Here is a 12,470-nt window from a genome sequence, read left to right on the forward strand (position 1 = left end):
TTCATTTTTAAAAACGGCCTCTGAAAAATGAAAGAAGCGATCTAATTGGTTGCTATGGGCAACATAGTGACTTTTCCACCGGACAGGTTCTAATAAATCTCCCCCAGTAAGTGCAGTGCAGAGAACATCAGAATGGCAAACCTGCTGAGAGCCCCTGCACCATAGCCTGCTGGCCAGGTATGAACAACAACAGGGGGCAGGAGGGAAGGGGGAAAGTGATGTGGCACAAGGGGTAAGGGAGGGATGATGTGGCTCAGGGCACATACAGTGGCACAGAGGAATAAAGGGGAAATTAAATGGCACAGGGGTTGGTAAAGAGGGGGTGATGAATTTGCACAGAGGGGTGATGGATTTGCACATGATGTGGCACAGGGGGTAAGGGGAGATGATTTGCCCCTGGGCACAGGGGGGAATAAAGTGGCACATGGTATAAAAGGGGAATCAAATGGCACAGAAGGGTTCAAATAGGGAAGAATGAAGTGGCATTGGAGGGATCAAGAGGGGGAATAAAATGACACTGGGGGAATGAAATGATACAGGGGGGTGATGAAACATCACAGAGATTCTACTGTAATATCACTTTTATCATGTGTTTACACTCTGGAGTGAGTAAAGTACAGTATTCGGTCATTTAGAAGGATATTTGACCATTTTTTCCCAATAGGGGACATATCTTAATAGCGGACACTGAACCCCAATGTCGAATTGAAAAAAATATGACTGAAATAGTTTTTCCTAATGTCAATGTGTGGAAACAGGACATGTTCATTTTATTCTGTTGGTCAGTACAATTACAAAGGGTCAGTATAATTTCAACGATGGCCAATTTATATATGTTTTTAACAATATTCTCACTGCTATTTTCATTTATTTAGTTAGTTAGGTATTTCCACTGCAATACATACTGTCAAACTGCCATACTCCTGTTACAGTTTGCCTATAGCAGGCTTCAATAGGAATCTTATCATGGCAGCCACAAAGATCTACAGAAGACCCTTGTCTGCCATAGCAACTTATCGGCACACCTTGATTGCAATGCAGGGGCAGATCAGACCCTGGATGTTGACGTTGCATTGACTGCATACACTCAGAAAGAATGCACACGTACAACCAAATTCATGCTCTTAATTCTAAATACTTTACATCTCTTTCCATTTGTTTCTTTACAAAAACTTTCAAATAACAGAGGCAGTATAAAAGAACATAACATAATCACCCAAGTGCTAGTCACTGTTCAGGGAAGCGGCATCTTAGCAAAAGTCTCTTGCTACAGCCAGAGCTTCCTTGTAAGCCATACTCCCAGCTTTCCTTGAAGACTAACAGCAAACACTCTCACATGCCTGTGGGCGGAACTGGCCACCTTTCAGGATTTCTCCCTTTCTCAAGCCACAAGAGAAAGGGAGAAATCCTGAAACATTGCCAGTTCCGCCCATAGGTGTATGAGCGTGTTTGCTGTTAGTCCGGAAGGAAAGCTGGGAGTATGGCATACAAGGAAGCTCCAGCTGGAACAAGAGACTTTTGCTAAGATGCCGCATCCCTGAACATCAACAAGCACTTGGGCGATTATGTTATGTTCTTTTATACTGCCTCCGTTATTTGAAAGTTTTTGTAAAAAACAAACAAACGGAAAGAGAAGTAAAGTATATGAAATTAAGAGCATGAATTCATTTGTACGTGTACATTCTTTATGAGTATATGGACATTGTACTGAGAGCAAGTGGAGTCTCAGCTGCACAACGTTACACCCAAGCTGCATATACCCGGCAGATTTACTATATTGTTGCATTGACTGCTGAATCTAGATGGTTAAATAGCTGGCATCAGAGCTGACCATGGTTGCCAGTGGTTGAAAGGACTAGTTCTTTGTAAGGTAAAAGCTCAGACAATAAGATTGATTCCCAACATTTTAAGCGTTCTTGAAAATCAATAATTTGTTCATAGTCACCTTCTTTTCCCAATTATCCTTTGATTTTATTTTTATCCTTTGTAGGTAGTTGTGAGAAGGTGAATTTGATGCTGACTATACTAAATTGTCTCGTCCATTGGCAATGGGGGACCACTAATAACTTTCTCTATGAATTGAACAGTGAGTATCTCATTATTTTTGATATTTACTTTCATAAATAGTATTCATAAAATTATGACAAAGTTTCAAGCACATTTGCTGTCACCAGCATATTGCTGTGGGCTAGCATTCTAAATATGATCCTGTCACAAGTCTCTGTTTTAGAACTATGTATACCGTAATATGTCATTATACAGTACAGTGTGCGCTATATGCAAATTAACTATTTTGGATAACTAGCATGGAAAGTGTGATAATGTTCGGACAACTATGTAAGACTGGGTTTCCACTAGAGGGTTTCTTTGAAGACTGCCACTGCAGTTTTTGAGCCAAAGCCAGAAGTGGATTCCAAAGGAATAGGACATATAAAGGAAGGACTTATACTTCTCTTTCCTGCTGGATCATTCCTGCCAAGTGAAAACCAAAGTTACTGGCAGACCTATGCAGCTGCTTTTGTCAAATGCATACACAGAAAGTAGGCAGTAAAGTAGACTTTCCTTCCAATACACCATTAGTAACTTAACTATGTAATTGAATTATTGTGTTGTGTTTTTTTTATACTTCTGTTAAATGTATACATGTGTTTTATCATGCCCTTAAAAAAAAATTCTGAGCTTTAAAAAGCCCTGTATCATACCCTTCCCCTTGCTCACATTGTGTGAGCTCCCAGCAGGAGAAAGTGGGCATTCCCCAGCAGGAGCGACATCTCTGAAGCCTGCGAGAGGTGTGTCTCGCCATGCCCTGCATGTATTTCTTGAGTTTGGTCTCCTGCCAGGTTGGGAGGAGACCAAACTAAATGTTTGACTTGCGACAGGGAACAGAACAGAGCCACCTAGCGGCCGTTTTTTCAATCACATTAAAAATATATAAGAGGTTGCGAATTTTAACAGCAAATACATAGCAAAGTGTCTTATAATTACATAAGAAACACTATATTACATCTTGACTCTTCATCAAGATGTACATCACAATGGATAACACATGATATATACATGATAGTCACCAGGTGAGACTAGGTGTAAGAGGGAGTAACTCCCCCCACCCTGTCATGAATCAATGAATTATGAATTATGGCCATAAAAATTATTAATTCTGATTAAAAAAAAAGAAAATACTAAAATTTATGATCTGGTAAATTGCAGTCAGATATAATCGCTCCTATTCCCTAATCGCTCCTATTCACATCTGAGCCGACTATTTCCTCATATATTAATTTATTTTTTACAACATAACGTTAATGCTAATGGGGTAGTTTTGCAATATTTACAGTTATAAATCTATTAGATAAGCCAAAATTGCATGAAAATAAAAAGTTCTTTCAGCTTACCTCCTCAACGGTCTGCGCGGACTTCAAGCCTGGCCTGGCTTCATACGTGTCAGCAATTCTTCAATTGCTGACAAGCCAAAATTGCAGACTCTCTTCATGGGACAAAATCAGGCCATCAAATTACATACATGCTAAAATTATAGGTGCATGAAAAACTAAATAGGTTACAAATGGTATACTGACCACATAACCTAAACATACTACTACTACTACTAATAATAATGATAGATAATGCATATCTAACTACTATCAAGAACAAATGGTTTATATAAACAAAAACAAAGGGATGTTTCACACTTGCAGGCTATATGTAAAATCTGGGAATTTGAGACTGAAAATCAACTCTACAAAAATTAGAGCTTGTAGCTTGAACAACTAAGATGGACACCATACGTTATGATTGTCCAAAGTAATTCTGGCCCATGTACTTCTCCCGAGTACAGCGATACCCCATATGTGACCCTAAACTGTTGCCCTGAAATACGACAGGGCTCCAAAGTGAGAGCGCCATGTGCATTTGAGGCCTAAATTAGGGATTTGCATAGGGGTATTCTACGCCAGTGATTCCCAAACAGGGTGCCTCCAGCTGTTGCAAAACTCCCAGCATGCGTGGACAGTCAATGGCTGTCCGGCAATACTGGGAGTTGTTGTTTTTCAACAGCTGGTGGCTCTGCTTTGGAAACAGTGGTGTACCGGACGTTCTTATTGGGGGAGGGGGGCTGTGTAGGGGTATGTGTATATGTAGTGTTTTTAACTTTTTATTTTATTTTGTGTTAGTATAGTGTAGTGTTTTTAGGGTACAGTCACATGGACGGGGGGTTACAGCGAGTTTCCCAGCGCAAAATTTGCTGCATCTCAAGATGTGAGAAACCCACTGTAAAAGCCTCGCCCATGTGAATGTACCCTGTACATTCACAGGGGGGGGGGGGGGGTGCACCAGCTGTTGCAAAACCTCAACTCCCAGCATGCATGGTCTGTTAGTGCATGCTGGGAGTTATAGTTTTGCAACAGCTGGAGGCACACAGGTTAGGAAACACTGAGTTAGAAACAATGTTTCCCAACCAGTGTGTCTCCAGTTGTTGCAAAACTACAACTCCCAGCATGCCCAGACAGCTGAAGGGCATGCTGGGAGTTGTAGTTCGGCAACATCTGAAGGGCCAGATGTTGCTGAACTAAAACTCCCAGCATGCCTGGACAGTCAGTGCATGCTGGGAGTTGTAGTTTTGCAACAGCTGGAAGAGCACAGATTGGAGACCATTATACAATGGTCTCCAAACTGGGGCCCTCCAGATGTTGCAAAACTACAACTCCCAGCATGCCCAGACAGCCAAAGGCTGTCTAGGCATGCTGCGAGTTGTAGTTTTCAGACTCCTAGAAGCACCAGTGAAGATCTTCACTGCTGCCTCTGAGGACTACATACTTACCTGCCGGTCCCGTCGCTGATCGTCCATGGGGCCGGTCCTGCCGCTGCTCCAGGTAAGGCTGCCGGTCCCCTCGTTATCCCCCCCTATGCCCCAGGTCCCCGCGAGCCCCTGCAGCCATCGTCCCCCGTTCTGCCCGACTTCCAGGGGCGGGCAGTGCGGGGGATCTGAACTTTCACCCCAGATCACTGTGATTGGTCCACAGGGACCAATCACAGTGATCGCTGACCAGGACCATCAATGGATGGTCCTGGGGGGTGAAGCAGAAGTTGTCCCCTGCTGGAAACAGCGGGACTTCTGCCAGTTAACCCGTGTGATGCTGCGCATCGCCGGGTTAACTGAATGGCATATATAAACGCCGGGATGCGCGAACGCACTGCACAACCTGGCGTTTATACATGCCATTCTGCGGGAAGGGGTTAATGCTGGCTTTTTACCTGTTTGTTAAATACTCTTATGCTTAATTCTAAATTGAGGAATGGTATATAATGTTGCAGATTTTTTGTAGAGTATATCCGTAACAGCAAATCCACACCACATTGGGCAGATTTGCAACTGTGGATATCTAGTAAATTATTTTGTGTTTTTATTCTTTTTCCTATAGATCCGAAGCCTTTATGCAGCAAAATCTGCAACAATAGTACTCTGTTGGGCATTTTTACTTCGCGTTAAAGTCAATGGGGAAAATCCACAACAAGTCTTTAGTATATCTGTAACTCGTCAACATGCTGAGGACTTCAAACCTACACTACAGGCCAACTTTTAGGCTAGGTTTCCACGCAGTTTTTTTTTTTTTTTTGTGTTTTTTGGAAAATTGCCACTGCAGTTTCTGAGCCAAAGCCATAAGTGTATGTAAAAGGAATGGGAAATACACTGCTCAACATGAAGGGAACACTAAGATAACACATCCTAGATCTGAATGAATGAACTAATCTTATGAAATACTTTCATCTTTACATAGTTGAATGTTCTGACAACTAAATCACACAAAAATGATCAATGGAAATCAAATTTATCAACCTATGGAGGTCTGGATATGGAGTCACACTCAAAATCAAAGTGGAAAACCACACTACAAGCTGGTCCAACTTTATGTAATGTCCTTAAAACAAGTCAAAATGAGGCTCAGTAGTGTGTGTGGCCTCCACGTGCCCATATGACCACCCTACAATGCCTGGGCATGCTCCTGATGAGGGGGCGGATGGTCTCCTGAGGGATGTCCTCCCAGACCTGGACTAAAGCATCTGCCAACTCCTGGACAGTCTGTGGTGCAATGTGGTATTGGTGGATGGAGCGAGACATGATGTCCCAGATGTGCTCAATCGGATTCAGGTCTGGGGAACAGGCGGGCCAGTCCATAGCATCAATTCCTTCCTCTTGCAGGAACTGCTGACACACTCCAGCCACATGAGGTCTAGCATTGTCTTGAATTAGGAGGAACCCAGAGCCTACTGCACCAGCATATGGTCTCACAAGGGGTCTGAGGATCTCATCTCGGTACCTAATGGCAGTCAGGCTACCTTTGGCAAGCACATGGAGGGCTGAGCAGCCCCCCAAAGAAATGCCACCCCACACCATTACTGACCCACTGCCAAACCGGTCATGCTGGAGGATGTTGAAGGCAGCAGAACATTCTCCACGGCGTCTCCAGACTCTGTCACGTCTGTCACATGTGCTCAGTGTGAACCTGCTTTCATCTGTGAAGAGCACAGGGCGCCAGTGGTGAATTTTTCAATCTTGGTGTACTCTGGCAAATGCCAAACGTCCTGCACTGTGTTTGGCTGTAAGCACAACCCCCAACTGGGAACATCAGGCCCTCATAACACCCTCATGGAGTCTGTGTTTGACCGTTTGAGTGGACACATGCACATTTGTGGCCTGCTGGAGGTCATTTTGCAGGGCTCTGGCAGTACTACTCCTGCTCCTCCTTGCACAAAGGTGGAGGTAGCAGTCCTGCTGCTGGGTTGTTGCCCTCCTACGGCCTCCTCCATGTATCCTGGTGTACTAGCCTGTCTCCTGGTAGCGCCTCCATGCTTTGGACACTACAGTGACAGACAAAGCAAACCTTCTTGCCACAGCTCGCATTGATGTGCCATCCTGGATGAGCTGCACTGCACTGAGCCAATGTGAGTTGTAGACTCCGTATCATGCTACCACCAGAGTGAAAGCACCGCCAGCATTCAAAAGTGACCAAAACATCAGCCAGGAAGCATAGGAACTGAGAAATGGTCTGTGGTCACCACCTACAGAACCACTCCTTTATTGGGGGTGTCTTGCTAACTGCCTATAATTTCCACCTGTTGTCTGTTCCATTTGCACAACAGCATGTGAAATTGATTGTCAATCAGTGTTGCTTCCTGAGTGGACAGTGTGATTTCACAGAAGTGTGATTGACTTGGAATTACATTGTGTTGTTTAAGTGTTCCCTTTATTTTTTTGAGCAGTGTATAAAGAAAGTACTTATACTACTCCTTCCTACTGGATCCACTTCTGACTTTGGCTCAAAAACTGCAGTAGCAGTTTTCCAAATAATAAAAACACCAGAAAAAAAACATGTGGAAACCTAGTCTTATGCAGATCTTGAGAGGATTCTTTCAGCAGTGTGTGAATGAGATTTCTTAAAATCCCATTCATATTTCCGCTGCTGTAAACACTACAGAATTAAACACAAGATCTGCAACATTTACACCACGTGTGACCATATCCTTTCACCATCTTTTGTCTAGCATGCTGTAAATATCTCATATAATTACCATACTTACCACTTACTACTCCCTTCTTCCCCATCAACCAAATACTAGCTCTTTCCATTATGATATCTTATCTGGTTACTAGAATGCCACTGCTGTCTATTAACAAACCAAGTAGAACATATTCAATCTATCGTTAACTCTAGTTCTCTAAGTCTCTTCTCATTCTCCTCTTCCACTCTTCTTTGTCAACATTCGGCTGTCAGTCATTAATTGAATTAAGACACTAAGGCTGGATTCACATATACATTTTGTGGTTCTTATTTTGGCCAAAACAAGGACTGGGTCCAAAACACAGAAAAAGGTGAAAATAATTATATTATAATTTTTCTTAGGGTCAGTTACAGTCCTGGTTTTGGTTAAGACCAGTTCAAATGAGTACAAAATTATGACCAAAATACTACGTATGAACCCAACATTACATCCTCAAAGCCCAGTCTCCGTCTGCAACCAGATTCCTTATCACTTTGCTTATTAACAGTCCAGATTAAAGCCAAACACAGCGTTTACTCTGCATCACATGACTTTCTACCATCTTGTATATCTGTTTTCATGGTCTTATCTCCTCTAAACTTCCGTACCAGAGGCCATTAGACAATATTACTCTTTAACCCTTTAACGACGCAGGACGTATATTTACGTCCTGCGCCGGCTCCCGCTATATGAAGGGGGGTCGCGCTGCGACCCCGCATCACATCGCGTCGGTCCCGGCGCTCATCAACAGCCGGGACCCGCGGCTAATACCACACATCACCGATCGTGGCGATGTGCGGTATTAACCCTTTAGAAGCGGCGGTCAAAGTTGACCACCGCTTCTAAAGCGAAAGTGAAAGTATCCCAGCTAGTCAGTCGGGCTGTTCGGGGCCGCCGCGGTGAAATCGCGGTGTCCCGAACAGCTTGCAGGACACCGGGAGGGCCCTTACCTGCCTCCTCTGTGTCCGATCGACGAATGACTGCTCCGTGCCTGAGATCCAGGCAGGAGCAGTCAAGCGCCAATAACGCTGATCACAGGTGTGTTAATACACGCCAGGGATCAGCATAGGAGATCAGTGTGTGCAGTGTTATAGGTCCCTATGGGACCTATAACACTGCAAAAAAAAAGTTTGAAAAAAGTGTTAATAAAGGTCATTTAACCCCTTCCCTAATGAAAGTTTGAATCACCCCCCTTTTCCCATAAAAAAAATAAAACAGTGTAAATAAAAATAAACATGTGTGGTATCGCCAAGTGCGTAAATGTCCGAACTATAAAAATATATTGTTAATTAAACCGCACAGTCAATGGCGTACGCGCAAAAAAATTCCAACGTCCAAAAAAGCGTATTTTGGTATTTTTATACCATTAAAAAATGAATAAAAAGTGATCAAAAAGTCTGATCAAATCAAAAATTATAGCAATAAAAACTTCAGATGACAGTGCAAAAAATGAGCCCTCATACCGCCCTGTATGTGGAAAAATAAAAAAGTTATAGGGGTCAGAAGAGGACATTTTTAAACGTATACATTTTCCTGCATGTAGTTATGATTTTTTCCAGAAGTACGACAAAATCAAACCTATATAAGTAGGGTATCATTTTAACCATATGGACCTACAGAATAATGATAAGGTGTCATTTTTGCCGAAATATGCTCTGCGTGGAAACGGAAGCCCCCAAAAGTTACAAAATGGCGTTTTTTCTTCGATTTTGTCGCACAATGATTTTTTTCCCGTTTTGTCGTGAATTTTTGGGTAAAATGACTGATGTCACTGCAAAGTAGAATTGGTGACGCAAAAAATAAGCCATAATATGGATTTTTAGGTGGAAAGTTGAAAGGGTTATGATTTTTAAAAGGTAAGGAGGAAAAAACGAAAGTGCAAAAACGGAAAAACCCTGAGTCCTTAAGGGGTTAAACACAATGTAAACCCTTACCATTCCAAAACTGTGTTTATTCTTAGGTATTGTCCCTTTCCACTCTAGCCTAGCACCACCACCTCCAATGTCTAATCAGGCTTTATACTACCACCAATCCTAAGCTTGTTATTTATGTTTGAAATTGTTTTGCTTTACCATTTGTAACATTTCTATTTTGTGTTGTACATTTTTAATTATAATCAATGTCAGGTGATATCCCTGAAGACATCTGCAAGAAAGAGTTCTTATCTCTAGTGGATGCTGGACTTGAAATAAATACTGCATACCCGTTAATGTTACCACCGAATCGCAAAGTGGATCTTATTTTGTCTTTTGACTACAGCGAATGCGATCCATTTATGGTAAAATTTACAATCAATATGTGATAAATCTTACAAAAATGTCATGTGTAACTAAACGTGTAGTAGGTTACGGTTGTACCATAGTCATACACAGTTCAGAATTACTGGTAAAATCACGGCTAGATTAAGTGTGGCAGGTGCTGGAAGTGGACTGCAGCGTCTATGATCCGGCATAAAAAGTGGATGCAAATCTGGGCGCCTGGGTACAATGGTCCTAAGTCCCAAAGTCGGGATGCTGGAATGAGGGTTCAGAGGACATTATATTTCAAAAAAACTTCCTTTTTTATTGGACTAAAAATGACTTCGCGTTTCGCGAAATGCGTAGTCATTTTTAGTCCAATAAAAAAGGAATTTTTCTGTATAAAACATCCTCCGAACCCTTATTCCAGCATCCCGACTTTGGGAAATAGGACCATTGTACCCAGGCGCACAGATTTGCATCAACTTTTTATGCCGGATCAGAGACGCTGCAGTCCACTTCTAGCACCGGCCACACTGACCAGACCGACATCGCTGATGATCGGAAATGATGCACGGCAGCCCGGGAGAATCATTTAGTGTTTCAATACACTTCCTTGCGAATACCAGTGTTGTGCCTGATGTGCAACAAAAGAAGGCGTGCTTATCCCACCTTGTCCTTCTCCTGTTCCATTACCTTGGCAGACCACAGTAACGGCACCTTTATAGCGCCCCCTTTTTTCCTCTTTTTTCTCTTTTTATGTCCCAATCACGGCTAGACTAAGGCACATGAATCAAATGATCTCAATGTTCTAACTCATGAAAATTACAGCATTTTCTAAGTGCTGGAATAAATGTTTAGCAACAATGCAGTCGCTGCGGCAGATTCTCTTAAATAAAGTAAAACTTTTTTTTGTTTCCATAGATTCTTTAAGAAAAGAACAATTTTTGTACAATTTTTCCTGTAATATTCTGCATGTAACATAACTTTTTTTTATTGCTCACTTTTACGCATCTCCATGGTAAACGACTGCAAACAGGCCCTGAATAGTCTAATACTGAAGTCAGAAAAAGAGGGGACTCCAAACGGACCAGGCATACACACAAATGCAAAACATAGGATTTTAGCATCAGGAATTAAGCAACCTATCTGTCAACGAAACTATTTACTAAGAAAGCAATAGTGAAAAGGAAGAATTTTAGACACACAGGAGCAGTACAGAGAAAAGTCTGTGAATGTAAACCTACCCTTACTTGGGTCTCACAGTTGTGTTATCATTTTTTCAACAGATTGATAAGCTTATTGGTTTCAATTTAAAAATGCAATTCATCTAAAATAATCCATTCTAGTATGATTTTACCAGAAGAGGTAAAATAAATTCTTCCTATATGTTATGTAACTTATGTCGATGTATGTATAATCATTTGAAAATCCAATCTATTTTGTTCTCACTTTCAGACATTGCAACTCACAGAGAAATATTGCAAAACGAATGGAATCGCCTTTCCCCAAATGAACATAGATGTCTCAGAAACTGAGGCGCCATCTCAAAGTTGCTATGTGTTTGAAGGAAATGACCAAGGGGCTCCTGTTGTGATGCATTTTCCTCTTTTCAACAACCAGAGCTGTGAAGGTTGGTTTACAGCTATATCTGTCATTGGCTCTTTGTGGTGTCTGCCTAGGTTTCATTGCCTTATCAATATCTATTATAATAGCAAATAATTCTAGAGGAATTCCTACAATAATTACCACATAAATAAATAAGTACAGGGTTTTATTAGGTGTACCGAATTTTTCGCCGTATAAGACGCACTTTTTCTTCCCCAAAACTGGGGGGAAAAAGTCGGTGCATCTTATACGGCGAATACACCCCTATCGCGGCGGTCCCTGCGGCTATCGACGGCCGGGACCCGCGGCTAATACAGGACATCACCGATCGCGGTGATGCCCTGTATTAACCCTTCAGATGCGGCGATCAAAGCTGACCGCCGCGTCTGAAGGGAAAGTGACACTAACCCGGCTGTTCAGTCGGGCTGTTCAGGACTGCCGCGATTTCACCGCGGCGGTCCCGAACAGCCCGACTGAATAGCCGGGTTAGTGCTTACAGGACACCGGGGGGACCTTACCTGCCTCCTCTGTGTCTTCTCCGTTCAGGGATCCCCTGTATGGCCGTCGCTCTCCTTCCTCGTCATCACGTCGTCGCGTACGTGTGTCGGCGTGCGTAACGACGGGATGACGGCGACGGAGAGCGAGGATACCCGGCCGGCAGCAGAGACGTTCCGGAGTGACGGGGACACGGCGACAGCGATGGAGCGACATCCAGGGCAGCGGTGACGGGTCCGGAGCGGCGGGGACACGTGAGTATTATCTCCTATGCAGTGGTCTTCAATCTGCAGACCTCCAGATATTGCAAAACTACAACAAAACTACAACTCCCAGCATGCCCGGACAGCCAAACATAAAAACATAAGGGAAGAAACTCCCACAGGGGGGGGAACTGTAACAAAAGGGCGTCACTACCTGCTATCACATGTAAACATAATACACAATGTGCAAATCAGGGGTAAAGCCATGCATTGCGTATAAAGTAAATAGACACTAGTCTCCAGTTATATATAAATGCAAGCATAAGGTACATATAGAGGATTACAAAGGTACAAAGTAGTGGAGCACTTCTCCAGGGGGTGGCGTCACTCC

General features: G+C 42.8%; 1 protein-coding gene across 8 annotated transcripts in view; it reads left to right on the forward strand.

Moving 5' to 3' along the window:
* PLA2G4C (phospholipase A2 group IVC) overlaps positions 1-12,470 on the forward strand; it is a 151,706-nt gene that overhangs the window by 126,572 nt on the left and 12,664 nt on the right. For all 8 annotated transcript variants that reach the window (XR_008845643.1, XR_008845633.1, XM_056528570.1 and 5 more), the window contains 3 exons: positions 1,991-2,086; positions 9,663-9,814; positions 11,232-11,406. Coding sequence is in view for 6 of the 8 variants with exons in the window: in XM_056528570.1 (XP_056384545.1) it covers positions 1,991-2,086; positions 9,663-9,814; positions 11,232-11,406 (423 nt within the window). In the remaining 2 variants the exon portion in view is untranslated. The remainder of the gene's footprint in view (positions 1-1,990; positions 2,087-9,662; positions 9,815-11,231; positions 11,407-12,470) is intronic.

Source organism: Hyla sarda, chromosome 1 (genome assembly GCF_029499605.1).
Source record: "Hyla sarda isolate aHylSar1 chromosome 1, aHylSar1.hap1, whole genome shotgun sequence".
In the NCBI taxonomy this organism is placed as follows: domain Eukaryota; kingdom Metazoa; phylum Chordata; class Amphibia; order Anura; family Hylidae; genus Hyla; species Hyla sarda.